The 23,323-nt window shown below is 37.8% G+C and overlaps 1 protein-coding gene across 1 annotated transcript in view; it reads left to right on the forward strand.

Annotated features, from left to right (window-relative positions):
- Positions 1-23,323, forward strand: part of scamp2 (secretory carrier membrane protein 2) — a 31,326-nt gene that overhangs the window by 2,969 nt on the left and 5,034 nt on the right. Inside the window, exons 2-7 of the mRNA XM_061894546.1 lie at positions 8,849-8,920; positions 9,051-9,134; positions 11,795-11,903; positions 15,680-15,808; positions 18,940-19,099; positions 19,265-19,366. Of these exons, the coding sequence (XP_061750530.1) occupies positions 8,849-8,920; positions 9,051-9,134; positions 11,795-11,903; positions 15,680-15,808; positions 18,940-19,099; positions 19,265-19,366 (656 nt within the window). The remainder of the gene's footprint in view (positions 1-8,848; positions 8,921-9,050; positions 9,135-11,794; positions 11,904-15,679; positions 15,809-18,939; positions 19,100-19,264; positions 19,367-23,323) is intronic.

Below are 23,323 nucleotides of genomic sequence, written 5' to 3' on the forward strand. Positions count from 1 at the left end.
TTCATTCAAAAATGTTAGCAAATTTTTATACTTAGCAAACTCATCCCGCGGGCCAGATAAAACCTGTTTGTGGGCCATACGTTTGACACTCCTGGTCTAAAAGGAGCATCAACATTTGCATTTCAAAATATTGGAAATATCCTGTAAAATTATGGGATTTCTCTACATGACATCACAATAACTCACCATCTAATACAGTGGTTCTCAACCTTTTTTCAGTGATGTACCCCCCTGTGAACATGTTTTTTAATTCAAGTATCCCCTAATCAGAACAAAGCATTTTTGTTTGAAAAAAGAGGTTAAGAAGTAAAATACCGCACTATGTCATCAGTTTCTGATTTATTAAATAGTATAACAGTGCAAAATATTGCTCATTTGTAGAGTTTTTTCTTGAACTATTTGGAAAAAAAGATATAAAAATAACTAAAAACTTGTTGAAAAATAAACAAGTGATTCAATTATAAATAAAGATGTCTACACATAGAAGTAATCATCAACTTAAAGTGCCCTCTTTGGGGATTGTAATAGAGATCCATCTGGATTCATGAACTTAGTTCTAAACATTGCTTCACCAAAAAATAAATCTTTAACATCAATATTTATGGAACATGTCCACAAAAAATCTGGCTGTCAACACTGAATGTTGCATTGTTGCTTTCCTTTTCACAGTTTATGAACTTACATTCATATTATGTTGAAGTATTATTCAATAAATATATTTACAAATGATTTTTGAATTGTTGCTATTTTTACAATATTTAAAAACAATCTCACGTACCCCTTGGCATACCTTCAAGTACCCCCAGGGGTACGCGTACCCCCATTTGAGAACCACTGATCATTTTATACAATCTTATAGCAGTTTATGGATTTGATACACTGTAAAGTTTCCTCGTGAGGAAGGCCGAAGTATTGCAAACATTTAAATAAGAACAACGCTGGGGCCCTTCACGTAGATTATAGTTGAGACATTTTTCAAGTTGGCTGACATTATTTCTCCTTGGATGTTACAGAAAGTATGAGAATGTGTGAGCTGCTGGCTGCTCTTCTGTACTCATGTAATAAGTCTCCTATTCATCTGGAAATTTACACAAAGTTTGGATTATTAACATATATTTTCTAATGTCTTTCTGTCCATTCATTTTGGTCGGTTAAATCACAGAACGAAGCCTTGTCGATCGCTGTATAAGTAAAAACAAACAAAACGTGACAAGTAAAATATCAGGAAAGAAGGACAAAAACTGGATTTCCTGGAGAAGGAGGTAATGGGGGCGTGGCCATGTAAATGCACTATCAGATATCAAAACTTGTCGATCGCTGTAGAAGCGAAAATTAACAAAATTTGTCCAGTAAAATGCTGGATTTCGTGGCACAGATTGGAAGTTAAGGCGAAGGCGACCAGCACTGTATTAGAAGGAGGGAGAGGGGGGCGTGGCCATGTAAATGCCCTATCAGATATCAAAACATATTTGAGGAGAATTATTGACGATGAGAGTAATTTTTATTCTTAAATGAAAATTAATTGGGCTCCAGCTAAAAGATAACTTTTCTCCTGCAGGAGAACCACTGGCGCTTGAGCAGTGGTTATTATTTATCCACTTCACTATTTATTATTTTTTCATATACTAAATATCTGTATACATTTGAATAAAATGAGGAGTGGTTGTTGATTTTATTTTTTTGCCCTACTTATTACACCTATATGGGCACCATTAGTCATTGATTTCTTGTCATAATATGTGTAAGGATGTAACAATTAACAGAATTAAGGATAACGGTTTTATTTTATATACACATTCTAAAAAAACGTGGTTGATAACTGTACTTTGATATTTTAAATTATATTTATTTTAAATATGTGTTATATTTTGTTATTTATTTTAGCTATAGCGTCTTGCACTTTAGTTCCTACCTGTTGTTTCTGACATTCGACTAGGGAATGGACAAAGGTTGAAAAGAAATGATAAATGTGGCGATGGACTACGGTCTGTTTGAAAAAAATCCCCCAAATCTACCATATTGTCTATATACTTTCTCTTATCACACTTTGCAGAGAATCATCAGCGAGACATCAAGATGGTGCAACCAAACTTGATAGTTAATAATGTTACCTGATTGGCTGTTTAGCGTCTCCCTCCCATTGCTCACTAACCACTTCCTGTTTTGCTACCTTACCAGACCGCAAGTGCCTTTGTTCATGTTAAAAAATAGATATTTATGGAACGTATTTCATATTGATTATCGATTATATGTCTATTGCGATATATAATGATATCATTATATCGGCCAAGCCCTAAAAGAAGTCACATAGAAAACAAGATTTTACACAGCGGTGTGTGCAGCAGTGACATCAGTGAAGACACACAGCATCTCTGTTTGATTGTTGGGTGGAGAGGTGACACTAAATAAATAACCTGTCAGCAGCTGGAATATGTTCTCTGGCCTCTGACTTCCTTTCCAGCAGGCACCAATCTCATTCATTGGAATAAATGGACAGTAAACATCTGCAGGCTGTGGGATTTTATTTTTTTTACAAGGTGTTTATCATGAATGTACCTTCTGTGGTAGACTCAGTCAGTCATGTTTCCTCTGAACAGTACTTTTAGTTGATTCCATGATATTCATAGCAATACATGCATTATGAACACATCGATGATATACTCTGCTGTTGTTTTTTACTGCAGTCTCTCACTTCCTGTTTCAGAGACATTTAGTTGTCTTCCTAAGTGGTGCTGTCAGCAAAAGTAGACAAATTAAAGGCAGTAGCTTTTTTGTTGCACCACACAACTATTTTGGCATAAGAAGGTTGTTTTTTGGGCGAGGAGGGTTTGGACAATGTAGTGTTTTTATGTATTTTTCATAGATAAGAAGTTGGAACGCAACATAATGCACGGTGTTCATAAAGCCTCTTTACAGTTCAACAAATGTATTCAAAAAGCAAAGGAATAGTCAAATCTGTAGACATTTGAACAAACTGAGGAGTGGTTGTTGAATTTCCCCCCCCCTACTTATTACACCCAGGGTTTCCCACACATTCATTCATTTGTGGCAGCCCACCACGAAAGAATTACGGCCGCCACATATAAAAAAAATAAGAAAATATATATATATATTTTTTTCCGGCTTTTGACTCGCTCGACCGCTCATAAAAGCAATGGGACTCTGTCTGTGAATGGAGCTTGTAGTTACATATTATGTAAATATTATATAAATATGTATATAAATATGTACATAAAGTGTTGTAATTATATTCCTACTCCGCGTTCTTCTTGGTCATCTCCGCCGCCGCCGCCACCACTGAGCAGCGGCTACTGTCTGAGCAACTAAGACAGGGGACTCTAACTTGTTTTCATTGAGGGTCACATGGCAGTTATGGCTGTTTGTAACAGTTAATAATATATACATATAAATTGCCTCATGATATTGTTACTCAATTATTCATTAAACATATATTTTTTAAGTACACAGTAAAAATAAATCTGTAGATTTTACAGTAAAAAAACAGATTGCTCATTTGCCAAAATTGTACCATAAAATGTACAATGTTTTTTTACAGCATATAAATGGAAAAACACTGCCATAGTTTTTACCGTGATATCTCTGGTTGTGGTTTTCACGAAGTATTACTGTAAATGGAATAGTTCAGTTCTTATTTACGGTAACATTTTGGCGACTGAACTACGAGTTATTTAACCGTAAAAGTAATTTTTACGAAGCACAGTTTGATGGATAACTTGCTTAAAAATCATGAGTAATGCTGATAGTTAAGTACTTTTTTTATTTTTACAATTACAAATGTTTGGTATGTAATATTAGATCATGTTTGTCAAAATGGAAAGTTAAATTCATTTTGTAAGAAAAGACGCAAATTGATTTCAGGCTTTCGCGGGCCACATAAAATGAAGTGGCGGGCCAGATCTAGCTGCCGGACCTTGGGTTTTACACCTGTGAACTAAGATACTTAATTGTGCACATTGAACCTACAAGATGTGCTCCCTTAGGACGGAGTGGTCGTTCTCCACTTGAAGGAATACGAGACCACAGTGGTTTTAAGGTGCGTTCAAGGATCGCTAAACATGAGGACACCACAACGCCTGCCAGAAATAATATTCATAATTATGAATTGTATTTGTTTGGGAACTTTTCCTTCAAATAAAGCGCCAATCCACTGTAAAAACGGGGGTGAAAGATATATTTTTTGGTGTAATATGGTTTCCGTAGGAGGACAAACATGATACAAACCTTCTTAATTGTTCTAAATCCCATTGTTTATTAATAGGTTTGTGTTTATGCTTCACTGATGAGAGCATTTGGCGGGCGCCGTTTTGTCCTACTAATTTCAGCGGCCCTTGAACTCACTGTTGTTTTGTATGGACTGTGACTCAACAGTTTGTTTACATGTATAACTTTCTCCGAAGCTGCCACAGAAAGACATGTTTTATGCCATTGCCTTTTTGTGTCATTTTGTCCACCAAACCTTTTATACCGTGCGTGAACGCACAAAGGTGAGCTTTGTTGATGTTATTTTTGCGGCTCCAGATCGATTACTTTTTTGTATTTTTGGTCCAATATGGCTCTTTCAACATTTTGGGTTGCCGACCCCTGGTTTAGCCAATAAAACAAACAGATAAAATAATAGGACTGAAAAGCTATCAGTGGAGCTTAAGAAACACGGAACATGCAAAATAGTGTGTTTCCTAACAGTTTTAATTATTTATTTATTTGAAAAAATATATCTAAAGATTTCGGTATGTGTGTAAGTTTCAGAGCACATTCAACAATACCGCGATAATAATGATAACCCTAAATATATCATACAATTGCATCATATTTTGCTTCAGGGTGGATGACTGGAGGTAATTTGCCTGGGAAATTAATACATGTTCGGTACATGATAAATTGCACATAACCCTGTAGAAGAGGTCCAGGTTAGTGATACTTGGCCAAGGATTTGAGCCATCACAACAGGGTATGTGGGAAAACACAAATTACAGACATTGATAACCACTTCATTAGGAAATAGGAAACCATTGTTATTCAATTGCATTGAAGTGGTCTCACAGTTTGATACTAGTCTCTAAAATGAACACTTACAGTAGTTTCATTTGCATTTTTATTAAAATGTCAAAGTCAAATGACTTTGAGAGCATCTGGTGATTGGAGTGCATAACGAGTATGTCCCAAACTGCAATGAGCTCTCATGGAGCCCCATCTCGCTAGCGGGTTCCATGAAAATAAGCCTTGTGGGGGTTTGTTTTGCATGAGTCTCCTGGGAGACGGCAACAGAAGCAGGAGTGAGTCCGACTGGGAATGTTTACAGGTGTGTCTTGAGCTGATAAGTAACATTCGGTCCAGTCACCTCTTTGATCACATGATAGATATGCTTTCACAGGCCTTTAAATGGTTTATTAGTAACAACGTATCAGAATCTCTACAGGAAGTGTGGTGTGTGGAGTGTGTCCAATGGTGTAGATCACAGGTCCCATCCCAACATGCCTTTATTGACCTTTCTTCCCCAAAGTGTTTCCGCTAGGGCTGGGCGATAAAACGATTACAATATCTATCGCGAACTATTCCGTTGAAAATAACACTGCACTGTGAGTCATCGATGTGTTAAGATGGGGAAATACTGTGAGTCATCGATATCAAAAATAAATTAGTTCCGTAAAACTTTTACAAATTTTTTTTCTTCTTTGTCAGAAGAAACCGAAAGTTGCGAAGCAGTGTTGGTTGCATGACCATAGGCACACACAGGAAGTGATCGCTGATCAGTGGGCGTGACCCACTAACAGCCAATCAGGTAACGGTATCAACTAGAGATGTCCGATAATGGCTTTTTTGCCGATATCCGATATTCCGATATTGTCCAACTCTTAATAACTGATTCCGATATCAACCGATACCGATTTATACAGCCGTAGAATTAAAACATTATTATACCTAATTTTGTTGTGATGCCCCGCTGGATGCATTATACAATGTAACAAGGTTTTCAAAAATAAATCAACTCAAGCTATGGAAAAAATGCCAACATGGCACTGCCATATTTATTATTGAAGTCACAAAGTGCATTATTTTTTTTAACATGCCTCAAAACAGCAGCTTGGCTTTTGAAAAAGCATGAGGAGGTTCATGTGGGGGGGTGGAGTAGCGTGTATATTGTAGCGTCTCAGAGGAGTTAATGCTGCAAGGTGTTCTGGGTATTTGTTCATTTGTGTTTATGTTGTGTTACGGTGCAGATGTTCTCCCAAAATTTATTTGTCATTCTTGTTTGGTGTGGGTTCACAGTGTGGCGCATATTTGTAACAGTGTTAAAGTTTTTCATACGGCCAACTTCAGTGTGACCTGAATGGCTGTTGACCAAGTATGCCTTGCATTTACTTGTGTGTGTGAAAAGCCGTAGGTATTATGTGATTGGGCCGGCACGCTAAGACAGTGCCTTTAAGGTTTATGGCGCTCTGTACTTCTCCCTACGTCCGTGTATCACTCTGTACAGCTGCGTTTTAGTCATATATTTTAGTTTTTGAAACCGATACCGATAATTTCTGATATTACATTTTAAAGCATTTATCGGCCGATAATATCGTCAGTCCGATATTATCGGACATCTCTAGTATCAACTATCTTTTGGATGCGCCATTTTGTGGTCTCGCAGTTGATTCTTGAGTGAATGTGAGAGAAACTAAAAATGAGTGCTGCAGACTTGTGGATAAAACAAGAAATGTCACCTGGACAGTATGGCAGTTTTTAAAAACAGACCATAGTGGTCTATAAATGATGCAAGGCGATCATCCCCACTAAGACAGGTAATACCATACCACCCTTTAGAGCACATCTGTAACCTCCTGGCACTAAACCTGCAGAAAATGATTATTTTTAGGTTTCTCTATGTTTACAGTTTTACACTTTGCACTGTTTTGTTACACTTTATTAACATTTCTAAGTTATTGTTAAGTGTTCAATGTGATTTTCCAATTTTGTTTACATTGTTTTCAATGCTTATGTTGACATTTCCTTTCTGCTTTGATAGTTGAGGAGATTATAATCAAAGGGAGGTTACATTTGAAATATGTTTTTGTATATTTAATATAGTTTTCTCTTGATCCTTATTTTCGATGAGTCATAAAAATCTCAATAATTTTTTATATTGACCGATGTAAAACACCTATATCATGATACAGTTTACAGACATGTCGCCCATCTCTCGTTACCACAAAGCATATAATTGTCCAATGTGTTGAAGATGAAGAATTCCGATTCAGGGACAACTAAGGAGTTCATTGTTGTTGTTTCATTGATAGTACTTTTTTCCCTTTTTCTATGTAAATTTCTACCAAAAAGAGATTATTAGGTCTTCTAGGGCAGTGGCCCCCAACCACCGGGCCGCAGAAGAATTTTTTATAAAAAAAAAAGAAATATATATATATATATATATATATATATTTTTTTTTTTATTAAAAAAAAGAAATATATATATATATTTATATATATACACATATATATTTTTTTTAATTAAATCAACATAAAAAAACATAATATACACTTACAAATAGTGCACCAACCACAAAAAACTCCCTTTTTCATGAGAAAAAAGAAAAAAGAAAAAAAAAGGGCAAGGGTTCCTAATCTTTTTGACCAACTTTTCCACTACTGAAGGGCCTGGGACCCACTCAAATATTCACAAGAAACTAGTAATTTTGCTCTTGATTTTAATCATATTTAAGAATTATATCCAACCTACTTACAATTTACAACCTAGTCAAATGATGTGAAACTATGTGTTAATCACAAATTTTTATTTATTTAACAAATAAACCATAGGCTTAGGTCAGGCTGATTAGAAAAAAAGTACTAACCAAATACACTGCACAAGAAGAGACTAATAAATAACTGGTGGATTTAAAAAAAATAAATGAATAAAAAGCAATATTATTGCGGTAGAATAGATGAACTAAATTGATAATAAATATTTTTCTTAACCAAACTGTTAAGTGTAAAACAAAATACAGCTTCACCACTTAAATCATCATTTTTCCGCTTAAGAAAGTTCTCAATGACTTTAGCTCCAGACTTCTTCTGTTGGACAAGTCGCCACCTCATCGCAGGGCCAACACAGATAGACAGACAACATTCACACTCACATTCACACACTAGGGACCATTTAGTGTTACCAATCAACCTATCCACGGGTGCATGTATTTGGAAGTGGGAGGAAGCCGGAGTACCCGGAGGGAACCCACGCAGTCACGGGGAGAACACGCAAACTCCATACAGAAAGACTTTTATTTTGCGAAAAACAAATAATTTAGTTCTTACCTCATCTTTGCTAGCTCGTTGGCTAATTTAATCACAATACACGTGACAGGTCATCGTTGAGGACAAGAGCATACATATATAACAGGGTTCCCCCCCAGATTGCCAACATACATCCGTTGTGTCCTTGAGCAAGACATTTCACCCTTGCTCCTGATGGGTCCTGATTAGCGCCTTGCATGGCAGCTCCCACCATCAGTGTGTGAATGTGTGTGTGAATGGGTGAATGTGGCAATAGTGTCAAAGCGCTTTGAGTTCCTTAAAAAAGGTAGAAAAGCGCAATACAAGTACAACCCATTTACCATTTACCATTTGTTTGAGATTGTCATTACTGCCACAAGTGGTGGAAAAGTGTATTACATCTACATACCGCTGCAGCCCTTACGGCCCATAGCTGAGAAACAGATACGTATTTCTTTGCGGCCCTCTCGGGGCCCTTTGGTTAAGAAACACTGTTCTAGGGGTTGCTTCTAGTCTATTCTGTGTATGCTTTATGTCAGTGAGCTGAATGACCGATGCTTTGCTTGTGTTGTAGGACCCAGCTGTCACTCAGGTGACAAACTCCAGCATAGAACCGATTGACCAGTACAATCCTTTCCCTGCCACAGTAAGACCCCCGCCTCCTCCTCTTCTTCTGTTTCATCTTTATTCTTCTTTCTTATGTTGCTTTTTTTCCATCCTATTGTCTTTTTACGTTTTACCTTTGTTGTTAAAATCATTTGTATTTTTCATTGCAGAGCCTGGCGAGTCAGACCACTCCAGCCCCTCCACCCGCCTACCAGCCGGCAGTGTTGCCGCCTTCCGCAGAGCCCAGTCCACAGGTGAGCCACACAGCGTGCACAAACACTCATAAAGGCTTTTGTGGATTGCATCAAATACAGTCATTTGCTCGTTATGTACTTGTGTGAGCCCTGCGTTCCTTGGTGCCACCTTACACTGCCTCCCGAGGTAGCATCATATTACCTTGAGGATGCTCAGTTTACACAGTACTTTTATACAACTTTTTTTTATATGTATCAAACATCCTTGTCACTCTTGCTTTGGAGACATTGCATATGACCATTTTACCACACAAAAACATGTTACGCATGGATGGTAATGATTGACTTTATTTTGAACATGCTTAAAAAGTCACATTAAAGTACTGAAATATTGAAAAGGACGGGTTCTCAACTTTCCATGTTCAAAACTTGCTGGGTTTAACGTGGGCCAGGTTGCCATTATACTTGTGGCAGTGTGGCCGCGGCCGAGGCGGTGTCAATATGACGTCATCATATAGTTTGCATAATTAGCGTTAATGCATATATTTTCTTAAAAAAAAGGCAAAACAAATCTATTCATCTATTTAAAAAAATAAATAAATTGTGTAAGTCGTTTTAACATACAGGTATATTCGTTTGTTATATTAGAAATATAACGATATAAAAATGTTGTTGTCACCAAAATAACCCTGTTTCTTTTTATCACAGTATGAATAAATAAATAGCCACACAATAAACTTTATTGGCAGAAAAAGTATGTTTTAAAATCTATTTTTGTGATGTCACGCAAATTCACTTCCTGTTGTCATATTGCTACGAGTACAATCTCTCTGTCTAAGAGAGTACAGTTTGTAAGTTAAACTTGCAAAATTTAATATCTTAGTTGGTCAGACAATAAGGTGTTTACACGAGTTTAGATTGGAGAATGCCGTCCTTTTTATGGAGAAAGACATTAATGCTTCTTGTTTTCATTCCATCATCTAAGCTAGCGCGCAGTAGCTTGATCTTCTGATACATGACTTAATCAAAGAGTTGTCAATCACGGTTTTACGATAATTTTAATTCAAAACTGTGTTATTAACAATTAAAAATTGGACTGCGGTTTATCGTTGCATCCGTACTGTATCGTTTTTGGCGGAAGTATCTTACAATGCATTGCCAGAAGCCAAATTGAAAGGCTAGCATCATCGTCCACAAAAGCGCTACAAGTAATATTTCCGAAATATTCCGTGGAAAATAACACTGCACCAGCTGTGTTAAGATGGAGAAATACCGTCAGTCATTGGATAAGAAGTCCCTTTTTCGTGAGGAGAAAACCGCCGTAATTGGATGCAAGGATCCCTACAAGATCGACAAGTCTGAGTGGAACAGAGACCAAGACATAGTCAGTGCTGTCTCATACTCGGACTTTGTGAACTACCTAATTTTTCAACATTATAAGTCTAGAAAGTTATGATCGCTTGGTTTGTGATGTTTGTTTTTATCTGTATAACCCCAGTAGACATTGTGTTCTAATATGGCCAAAGGCAATCCATTGTGGGGAATGCAGAAACATCCTCTATTATTACAATGTAACACAGCCTGCACTTTGTACACCCCTGTTTTATTAACCTATTTTATTTAGCCCTCCTTGAATGTTGGGATTTATTTTGACAAATTTATAAAAAGTATTTTAAATTAGAGATGAAAAAAACAACTTTGTTGTTTATTGATAGTCCCCTAAATAAAGTTACTGTTAAAACTAAGCACACAAATAAAGTACAAAAATATACGTAAGAAGTGCACTGTATGTGTAGCAATCATGTTAAATTGATAACGCAGTTTGGTATAAATTGCAAAGAGAATACATTCATACAGAATGAAGGTTGGCTCACTTCCGCTAGCTTGATGCTAACATACAATGGACCAGCTAATTGACAGGCTAATAAAAATTAGCAGAGCGAACTTGCACGAACGTTAATGAAAGGACATTTTAACGGAACAAAATTTACATAAAATAGCAAGTGCACTGTGTTTATACTTACAGGAATATTTTCACCAAACTGTAGAAACTAATACTGACCACTAACTTTGTACGCACACTGTGTGTGTGTGCTGATTAACTACAGAGGCCTGTTGCTCTCAGATGTCAAACTCCTAATTTCAAAACAAATTACTTAGTCGATGTTCTGTGGAACATGATTGCAGGAGATGGAAGCACATATGTCACCTGGAAGTGGAAATGTTACTTACTGTATTGCAAAATCTTGTATCTATTTATTTATAATGACTATAATGGAAAAAACAACACTTTTTTTTATTTTAAAATTATTTATCAAACTTTTTTTTTGAATTTTTAATTATTGTTTACTTTTGGCCGCGCACCACAAGTAAATTATACTATAATTGGGACACACTAAGTTTTTTACAGTTAAATAAAATAATAAGTGAAGTACTAACATTAACATTTTGTAGATAAAGTGTTCAAAAAACAAAAAGGAAAATAATAATAATTGGAAGAGGATGCTGAGGTTAATGCTACCGTTTCTTTTAGTCTGCAATGAAATATCCATTGCATGGTGCATGTGATATCCCTGTAAAGACCAAATATGTCTGCTAATTGTAACCATGTCTCATTGTTGTGACTGTGCTGCTGAAATGTTCCTCCCTTCCATTGCCACATCTAAATGGAGCTTGCTTGTTTCAATAAAGCCTTTTCCTCCCTCCCTCACTGGTCTCAGGCGACTGCCACTGCGGCACAGGCCAACCTGCTGAGGCAGCAGGAGGAGCTGGAGAGGAAAGCTGCTGAGCTGGACCGCAGAGAGCAGGAGCTCAAGAATCAAGGCCCAGGTCAGAAGAGATGAGCACTGCCACCTTCTTCCGCCCTTCCCTCTGTGTACATGTATATATGTATATATTAATGTATGGGTATATTTGTGTATTTATATATATTTATATGTGTATGTGTATATATGTACATAAATACAAACCCCGTTTCTATATGAGTTGAGAAATTGTGTTAGATGTAAATATAAACGGAATACAATGATTTGCAAATCCATTTCAACCCATATTCAATTGAATGCACTACAAAGACAACATATTTGATGTTCAAACTCATAAATTTTTTTTTTTTTTTTGCAAATATTAATTAACTCGGAATTTCATGGCTGCAACATGTGCCAAAGTAGTTGGGAAAGGGCATGTTCACCACTGTGTTACATCACCTTTTCTTTTAACAATACTCAATAAACGTTTGGGAACTGAGGAAACTAATTGTTGAAGCTTTGAAAGTGGAATTCTTTCCCATTCTTGTTTTATGTAGAGCTACAGTCGTTAATCAGTCCGGGGTCTCCGCTGTTGTATTTTACGCTTCATAATGTGCCACCCATTTTCGATGGGAGACAGGTCTAGACTGCAGGCGGGCCAGGAAGGTACCCGCACTCTTTTTTTACGAAGCCACGCTGTTGTAACACTTGTCTTGCTGAAATAAGCAAGGGAGTCCATGATAACGTTGCTTGGATGACAACATATGTTGCTCCAAAACCTGTATGGACCATTCAGCATTAATGGTGCCTTCACAGATGTGTAAGTTACCCATGCCTTGGGCACGAATACACCCCCATACCATCACAGATGCTGGCTTTTGAACTTTGCGCCTATAACAATCCGGATGGTTATTTTCCTCTTTGTTCTGGAGGACACCACGTCTTCTGTTTCCAAATATTTGAAATGTGGACTCGTCAGACCACAGAACACCTTTCCTCTTTGCTTCAGTCCATCTTAGGTAAGCTCAGTCCCAGCCAAGCCGGCGGCGTTTCAGGATATCGTTGATAAATGGGTTTGGCTTTGCATAGTAGAGTTTTAACTTGCACTTACAGATGTAGCGACCAACTGTAGTTACTGACGTAGCGACCAACTATAGTTACTGACAGTGTTTTTTTGAAGTGTTCTCGAGCCCATGTGGTGATATTCTTTACACACTGATGTCGGTTTTTGATGCAGTACGGCCTGAAGCATCAAAAGTCTGTAATATCATCGCTTACGCGCAGTGGTTTCTTCAGATTCTCTGAATTGTTTGATGATTTTACGGACCGTAGATGGTAAAATCCTTAAATTCCTTGCAATAGCTCGTCGAGAAATGTTGTTCTCAAACTGTTCAACAATTTGCTTACAAAGTGGTGACCCTAACCCCATCCTTGTTTGTGAATTACTAAGCATTTCATGGAAGCTGCTTTTATACCCAATCATGGCACCCACCTGTTCCCAATTAGCCTGCACACCTGTGGGATGTTCCATATAAGTGTATGATGAGCATTCCTCAACTTTATCAGTATTTATTGCCACCTTTCCCAACTTTGTCACGTGTTGCTGGCATCAAATTCTAAAGTTAATGATTATTTGCAAAAAAAAAATGTTTATCAGTTTGAACATCAATTATGTTGTTTTTGTAGCATATTCAACTGAATATGGGTTGAAAATGATTTGGAAATCATTTTATTCCGTTTATATTCACTTCTAACACAATTTCCCAACTCATATGGAAACCAGGTTTGTATGTATGTGTATATGTATATGTATATATATATATATATATATATATATATATATATATATATATATATATATATATATATATATATATATACAGTGTGTACTGTATATGTATGTATATATGTGTATATATACTGTATATGTGTTCAGATTCATATACACAGCCGTGGTCAAACGTTTACATACATTTGTGAAGGACATAATGTCATGGTTTTCTTGAGTTTCCAATAATTTCTACAACTCATATTTTTTGTGATGGAGTGATTGGAGCTAATAATTGTTTGTCACAAAAAACATTCATTAAGTTTGGTTCTTTTTATAAATTAACTATGGTTCTACTAAAAATTTGATCACATTTGCTGGGTCAAAAGTATACATACAGCAACATAGATTATCAATGTTGTTGATGTAGAAAAGTTACAATCAAATCAAATTAGCTTAGTGGCATGGCCTCTTAACTTCATGTGAGTGATTATGATTAATGACACCTGTTGACTTCTCCGAGCTCCTTTAAATCGAGCTCATGTGATGCAGTCATTAGACTCGGTTATATAAGCGACAGTGGGAAAGTCAAAGTAACTCAGTACAGTTCTGAAAAAACCGAATCATTGACTTGAACAAATCAGGAAAGTTACTTGGAGCCAGTTCAAAGCAGCTTAAGGTCCCAAGAGCGACTGTGTAGACAATTGTTCGTAAGTATAAAGTGCATGGCACAGTTTGTCACTGCCACGATCTGGAAGAAAACGCAAGCCATCACCTGCTGTTGAGAGAAAATTGGTCAGGATAATTAAGAGTCAATTGAGACCCAGCAGGTCTGCAATTAATTGCAAGCTGCTGCAACACAGGTGTCATTGTCCACAGTCAAGCGTGTTTTGCATCGCCATGGACTTAGAGGCTACCATGCAAGAAGGAAGCCCTTACTTCAGAAGCGACACCTTAAGGCTCGTCTAAAGTTTGCTGCTGGTCACATGGAAAAAGATAAGATCTTCTGGAGGAAAGTTGTGTAGTCGGATTAAACAAAAATTTAACTGTTTGGCCACAATACCCAGCAATATGTTTGAAGGGGAAAAGGTGAGGCCTTTAAGCCCAGGAACACCATTTCTACCGTCAAGCATGGTGGTGGTAGTATTTTAGCTCTGGGTCTGTTTTGCTGCCAAAGGAAATGGTGCTTTAAAGAGAATAAATGGGACAATGAAAAAGGAGGATTTCCAGAGGTTGGGTCTTGGGCACAGTTGGTTGTTCCAACAGGATAATGACTCCCAACACACGTCAAAAGTGGTAAAGGAATGGCTAAATCAGCCTCGAATTAAGGTTTTAGAAGGGCATTCCCAAAGTCCTCACCTAAACCCCACTGAGAACATGTGGACAACGCTGACTAAATAAGTCCATGTCAGAAAACCAACACATTTAGATGAACTGCTCCAATTTTTTTCAAGGGGAGTGGTCAAAAATTCAACCAGAAGCTTGTGGATGGCTACCAAAAGTGCCTTATTGCAGTGAAACTTGCCAAGGGACATGTAACCAAATATTAACATTGCTGTATGTATTCTTTTGACCCAGCAGATGTGGTCCCATTTTCAGTAGACCCATAATGAATTCAAAAAAGAACCAAACTTCATGAATGTTATTTGTGATCAACAAGTATGTGCTCCAATCATTCTATCACAACAAAATAAGAGTTGTAGATAATTATTGGAAACTCCGGACAGCCTTGACATTATGTTCTTTACAAATGTATATGTATGAGGAAGTCAATATTAATGCCTACCCTGTTTTGAAACTGAAAAAGTATGTTCACCGTGGTCACACGAGGTGTCGCCAAAATTAATTACCACCCCACTTCAACTTGAAGACAGCATAAATCTTTTGTAAAGTCCTTTTTTTTTCATACCTACCATTAACCTAGTAATACTCCAAAATAATGAAAGTATACATGATTTGGATCTATATCGGAATCGGCCAATGCTCAAGGCTTCAATAGTCAGTATCGTATTGGAAGTGAAAATGTTGAGACATAGCTAGTAGATTGTGCTGTTATTTTTTTAACTTGACTCTTGTTCCTGTCTTGCCAGGGAAAGTAAACAACTGGCCACCACTCCCTAAAAGTTTCCCCATCAAGCCGTGTTTTTATCAGGACTTCTCCGAGGAGATCCCCACGGAGTACCAGAGAGTGTGCAAGATGATGTACTACCTCTGGATGTGTGAGTGCTTTCACTTCCTGACATCAATGAATGATGGGTTTTCACTTCTCACTGTAAAGCACTTTGTGTCTAGAAAGCCAAATGTTAATCAAATCCATTGTTATTGTGAATTTCAATACCAAAAAAAATAGGTATGGTGTAAAACAAAATGAGCGGTGGCTTCACGTAGTCACCGCTAGCGTTATCATAAACTAGTGGTGGGATCCTACATCAGCTTGTGTCCCGGTAGTGCTTTCTCCTATACTGTAATAACGGTCTACTGTGGCATCTTTTTTGGTCTCATCACAGTTAAAGACTTGCTGTGGAACAAGTTCCCCTTCGCTAATAAAAGGTTCTACAAACTGGAAGCTAACTAGCTAAAACTATAACTCCAAGTGATTGTGTAGCAACCTGAAGCCACACAGCAAGTCTGTGAGAGTTCGGACACATTTAAAGCGTTTCTGATCACACAAATTGATCTATAAGACAAGCTCACACAGCTCTGACTGGCACAAGGTACGACAATTTCGGAAATAAACAAGTCTGAAGTGCTGCTTGCTGTCAAATTTCTTTTGGTAGAGCGGCCGTGCCAGCAACTTGAGGGTTGCAGGTTCGATTCCCGCTTCCGCCATCCTAGTCAATGATGTTGTGTCCTTGGGCAAGACACTTTACCCACATGCTCCCAGTGCCACCCACACTGGTTTAAATGTAAAAATTAGATATTGGGTTTCACTATGTAAAGCGCTTTGAGTCACTAGAGAAAAAGCACTATATAAATATAATTCACTTCAAAATAGCCGTGCCTGCGTGTACAGGAAATAATGTCACCAAAATGGCAGCCCCCGATGGCTTCAAGCAGAAATAAAAATGAATGAATGAAGCTTTTGATGTCGAGACATGGTAGACGCATATTTGATTTGATATAAATGTTTAAGTAAAAAGGTTGCAAATAGAGGCGTTGGTAAATCGAGGTTTCTCTGTAATTCTTTATGCTCTTTTGTTACCTGTAATTGTTTGATCAACGCAAAGTTAATAGTCAACAATACCTGAACAGAAGCAAAAATAATGTTTTTTGCCTTCAAAGTCCTCCTGTGTCCAGTATTGTATTGAGTTTGTAAACAATAACAAAGAAAACACAACAATTATTATGAGAAAAAAAGAAAAAAAACCTAATCATTATATTATCAATCATATACTTATACTACCCTTGGATTCAACAAACTAATTTATGGATCGACACGCCCCCTGCTACATATGTTGTGTACTGACTGTGACAATGTTATTAATCCATTTGCTAATATGCTATTAGTAACTACTTACTTTCTGCTGCAACACGGTTCCATTTACACCTATTAAACTTTCGTAAGCATTCATGTATTGGTGTTGAATAAAGCTTGCGTAGTAGTTAGGTAGTAGTTAGAATAATGAAGAGGGCCGCAGTTTCAAGAGCCCAAGGTTTCAGGGGCTGGACATCAAAATTTGGATGTTTCTTCATATAGGGCCTCCGCAGGTTATATTCCGTTTACTTAATTACAAAGTAGATTGATTGGCATTCACACTGCACTGTCAATAAATTCATAATTCTGCCATCACTACTCGTTTCCAGCATGTGCAGCCCAACAGATAGTTAACAGCATGAAAAAACACAAGCTACGTTTTGTTGTTTGATACTCCTTTTTAAAAAAAATTTCTTCTTCAGTTTTTTTTTTTCATACGTCCTCCTTTACCTAGGTTTGTAAGACTGAAAATATAAACATGACAAAAGTATAACGTCTATTGTGTATGTTACATAAATACAATCTTAGGTTTAGTGATAATGCACACAGCAAACATTGCACACGTGGTTTAACACAATGAATATAAGGTGTAGCTTGTTTGCCCTCTGCTGGTCAAATTCAGCGCTACATGTATTTACCAGTTTTGATCATTGTAGTAAAACAGCCAAAAACATGACTACAAATACAAAATACATCACAAAGTCAGTAATCTCAATACATTCATGCTTTGTTGTCCAATGGCTGTTAGAGTCAGATTTTTGCAATTTATTTTGACTTTTTTTTAAGGTCAATAAGGCCATCTTCTTCTTCTTCTTACCCACTGCTGCTTCATTGTGACAGATATGCCTCGCTGTTGCCCCCTGCAGGGTGGTGAGTACTGCATACAGTGGGGCAAAAAAGTATTTAGTCAGCCACTGATTGTGCAAGTTCTCCCACTTAAAATGATGACAGAGGTCTGTAATTTTCATCATAGGTACACTTCAACTGTGAGAGACAGATTGTGGAAAAAAAATTCAGGAATTCACTTGGTAGGAATTTTAAAGAATTTATTTGTAAATTATGGTGGAAAATAAGTATTTGGTCAACCATTCAAAGCTCTCACCGATGGAAGGAGGTTGTGGCTCAAAATCTCACGATAAATGGCCCCATTCATTCTTTCCTTAACACGCATCAATCGTCCTGTCCCCTTAGCAGAAAAACAGCCCCAAAGCATGATGTTTCCACCCCCATGCTTCACAGTAGGTATGGTGTTCTTGGGATGCAACTCAGTATTCTTCTTCTTCCAAACACGACGAGTTGAGTTTATACCAAAAAGTTCTATTTTGGTTTAATCTGACCACATGACATTCTCCCAATCCTCTGCTGTATCATCCATGTATCCATTTTGGTATAAACTCAACTCATCAAGCCTATTTGGGTGTCAAGCCTACTTGGGTGTTGTTCGGCGGGCTAAATTAAGAGCTTTAGCGGGCCGCCGGTTGAATAGTGCCTGCAACATGCACTGTACTTGGTAATAAGATACTGAAAAATCCCTTTTTTGCCGTAATGTAGGTGAATATTATTAGCTTCAAAGAGTGGCTCCACATAGTGTATGGCAAGATTACCAGCCGCGTGTCAGTCGGATTAAATAAATAATAGATACAGTGGATCCCCATAGTGGAACAGCTATGGCGATCAGATACGTTTTCACGAAAATCGCCCGAAACGGATCGATCGGCACATCCCTCAAGTCAATTTGTCTTTGTTGTGATGACAATCATCCCAATCCAGTAAGTGTGTCGTCGACAAGCTTTTGAATGTGTCCATCGCCCCTGTGTCTGTCCTACATGAGACACTGATTATTGCACTCACAAACTCCCATGTGTCCTCCCACAGTCAATATTGTGGCACTCTTCCTCAACATGCTGGCGTGTCTGGCCCTCTTCACCACGTCTGCGTCCAACGGTGTGGATTTTGGCCTCTCCATCCTCTGGCTCATCCTCTTCGCACCCTGTTCCTTCCTCTGCTGGTACCGGCCCGTCTACAAGGCCTTCAAGTGAGTTGACGGGGAAAAGGAATAATTTTTTGAGCAATTGTATTGTTAACACTGATTTTAATGGCTAATATATTCATTGGATTACTAACAAGAACATGTTGTGTCCACGTAAAGATGTTTAGACAAATGTCATTGTGACATATGTTTGCTTTGTGTCCTGTTTAGGACTGACAGCTCCTTCAGCTTCTTCTTCTTCTTCTTTGTCTTTTTCTGCCAAGTGGTCATCTTCATCATCCAGTCTGTGGGCATCCCTAAGTGGGGCAACAGGTGGGTCTCAATCCGTGTGTATTATCCTAATAAAGGGTTTTGGGTAAGAGTGTGTGTGTGTTTGGTTGAGGAGGTGTAGGGTATGTGGGTGTGTGCACAAGAAAACATTTAAAGGGTAAGTGCACTTTTTTGGGAATTTTGCCTATAGTTCACAATTCTTATGAGGGACAAGAACACACATGTATTTTTTTAGGATTTTATGGATGATAAACGGCTAATGTGAGTCACCGTTGTAGCCGTGAAAGCCGCTAAAACAACTTCAAATCCCTCCATCAATGTTTTATATACACACTGCATATATATATATATATATTAGGGCTGGGCAACGATTAAAAATGTTAATCGAAGTAAATCGCACTTTTTCTCCGATTAATCGCGATTAACTGCATTGTATATGCAAAGCCCAATAATGAATTCAAAAGTAGTGTGTTGTGCACCTTTATTGGAATATTCTCCCACATGAACAAAAGCGCCAAAGCATTTGTTGTGCAAACATAATTTAAATCAGTCCTTGTTAAACAGTAGCAGTTAAATAGCATACTTTATGAAAAACAACTCAAAAAATGTAAATGCAAAAATTTAAGCTTATTTGCACTGCCAGGGTATTTAAGTTAACCTGTTTGTTATGGAAAATAAATATAATCTACATACAAATCTCTGAGCCACAATCATAACATCCGAACAGGTAATTTCTGAGGAAACAGCAGGAACATTTTTTTTTATCAGGGATCTTATGTTTAAAAAACCTATATTATAGGTAGTGGGCTGTTTTAGGGAATTTTTGATCAAATTATCTGTTGTAACAATATTAATAATGTTGTGTTTATTCTGCGTAGTGCACTTAAAATAATTACGACCATATCTAGGAATTGATATGATGGGAATTTTCCGATTGTTTGCTTGGTGCTTTGATAAACTGAACGCATCATATACATGGTACTATATTGTGATGTTATGAGCCAGGGGGAAAAAGAACTACCCTACCCAGCATGCAACAGGAGTGACGAGCATGCGCGGTAGCCCGGTATAGGTTGTGTCGCCATGACGGCATCTTCTATGTTGTGATATGCACGCTCTGAAAGCAAACGTTAAGAACTCAGCCAACACTCCTCGTCTGCATTATTGATAAATAGACAGACAACACATATACTCCGCTGCTTCACAGGCCGCTGGATGTAGCCGGCAAAGTATTCCCATGCTAGCTAGCCGGTCTAGCAAGCACACGTCATTCAGTTCAAAACGGCCCGATCCATCCACATTCAGAATTGTCTGGCGGTCATAAGTGATCCCGGAGTGACCACGCTGTAAGCAAGCCATGAAATTTGCAGAATTGTCCGGTATTTTGCCAAATGTTCCATCTTTACCAAGAGCCCCTCCACGCCGAAGCCCGTCCGGGCGCCGCCATCTTTATAAGAAAAGGCGTTGACAAAATAAAAGTATGTAAACAACATACGCAAATGCGCGATGAAATAATTGTCGGCGTTAATAGATTGATGAGTTAACTCTTAACGCATTAATTTGCCCACCCCTAATATATATATATATATATATAATGTAGTAAAAGACACAAGACACGTTTATAACAATATGTAATATGTACAAAACCCAAAACCAGTGAAGTTGGCACGTTGTGTAAATGGTAAATAAAAACAGAATAAAATGATTTGCAAATCCTTTTAGCCTTTATTCATTTGAATAGACTGCAAAGACAAGATACTTAACGTTCAAACTGGAAAACTTTATTTTTTGCAAATATTAGCTTATTTGGAATTTGATGGCTGCATCATGTTTCAAAAAAGCTGGCACAAGTGACTGAGAAAAGACGGAGAAAGTTGAGGAATGCTCATCACACACTTATTTGGAACATCCCACTAATTGGGAACAAGTGGGTGCCATGATTGGGTGTAAAAGTAGCTTTGATGAACAAACCAGGGGCGAGAGTCACCACTTTGTGAACAAAGGCGTGAGCAAATTGTCGATCAGTTTAAGAACAACATTTCTCAACGAGCTATTGCAAGGAATTTAGAGATTTCTTCATCTACCGTCCATGATATCATCAAAAGGTTCAGAGAATCTGGAGAAATCACTGCACATAAGCGATGATATCACGGACCTTCGATCCCTCAGGCGGTACTGCATCAAAAAGCAACATATAAGTGTGTAAAGGATATCACCACAAGGGCTCAGGAACACTTCAGAAAACCACTGTCAGTAACTACAGTTGGTCGCTACATCTGTAAGTGCAAGGTAAAACTCTACTTTGCAAAGCAAATGCCATTTATCAACAACATCCAAAAAGGTCGCTGGCTGGACTGATGCAAAGTGGAAAAGTGTTAAGTGGTCTGATGAGTCCACATTTAAATTGTTTTGGAAACTGTGGAAGTCATGTCCTCTGGAACAAAAAGGAAAAGAACCACCCGGATTGTTATCGGCGCGAAGTTCAAAAGCCAGCATCTGTGAAGCTATGGGGGTGTAATAGTGCCCAAGGCATGAATAACTTACACATCTGTGAAGGCACCATTAATGCTGAAAGGTACATTCAAGTTTTGTAGCTACATATGTTGCCATCCAAGCAACGTCTTATTAATGGACGCCCCTGCTTATTTCAGCAAGACAATGCCAAGCCACATGTTACAACAGCGCGTCTTCATTTTAAAAGAGTGCGGGTACTAGATGCCTGTAGTCCGGACCTTTCTCCCATTGAAAAACTGTTGCGCAATATGAAGCGTAAAATACCACAACGGAGACCCCGCGGACTGTTGAACAACTTAAGCTGTAAACAAAGCAAAAATGGGAAAGAATTCCACCTGAAAACCTTCAAAAATTGGTGTCCTTAGTTCCCAAACGTTTACTGAGTGTCGTTAAAAGGAAAGGCCATGTAACACAGTTTTAAAAACGTGTTGCTGCCATTAAATTCTAAGTTAATGATTATTTTCCCCCAAAAAATGTAGTTTCTCAGTTCGAACATTAAATATCTTGTCTTTGCAGTCTATTCAATTGAATATAATTTGAAAGGGGATTTGCAAATCATTGTATTCTGTTTTTATTTACGAATTACATAACGTGCCAACTTCACTGGTTTTGTACAATGTATACCGTAATTTGGTCATTTTAAGCATCCATTTCCATAACAACGCACTTCCGGCAACAAATGTATGTTCCTATTTCCGGAACCAAACACATCAATGTGTTGTAATCAAGGCAGACAACAAAGACGTCTATTATTGAACAAATGAGGATTCACGACCATGTTTTTTTTAAGCTAAATATTCGGAGGATGAACTACTGCTTGAACACGAAAGAAGGGTGAGACTTTGGAGAAAACGGGAGTTGAGAGAGTGAGGTCGGTGTGACTTGACGCTTGCTGTAAACTTGGAACTTGGAGCCGAGCAATGGCGACATAAATGGATTGCTCGTCGAAGTTAGCTCACGGCTAATACCTAAACACGCTAATGCGTTAATACTAAAGTGTTCCTCAGTATTCGCTCTTATATATATTATTATATATTATATATTATTATATATATATCCACCCCCATGCTTCACAGTAGGTGTGGTGTTCTTGGGATGCAACTCAGTATTCTTCTTCCTCCAAACACGACAAGTTGAGTTTGTACCAAAAAGTTCTATTTTGGTTTCATCTGACCACATGACATTCTCCCAATCCTCTGCTGTATCATCCATGTATCCATTTTGGTATAAACTCAACTCGTCGTGTTTGGAGGAAGAAGAATACTGAGTTGCATCCCAAGAACACCATACCTACTGTGAAGCATGGGGGTGGAAACATCATGCTTTGGGGCTGTTTTTCTGCTAAGGGGACAGGACGATTGATCCGTGTTAAGGAAAGAATGAATGGGGCCATGTATCGTGAGATTTTGAGCCAAAACCTCCTTCCATCAGTGAGAGCTTTGAATGGTTGACCAAATACTTATTTTCCACCATAATTTACAAATA

The sequence above is a fragment of the Nerophis ophidion genome, linkage group LG03, assembly GCF_033978795.1.
Source record: "Nerophis ophidion isolate RoL-2023_Sa linkage group LG03, RoL_Noph_v1.0, whole genome shotgun sequence".
In the NCBI taxonomy this organism is placed as follows: domain Eukaryota; kingdom Metazoa; phylum Chordata; class Actinopteri; order Syngnathiformes; family Syngnathidae; genus Nerophis; species Nerophis ophidion.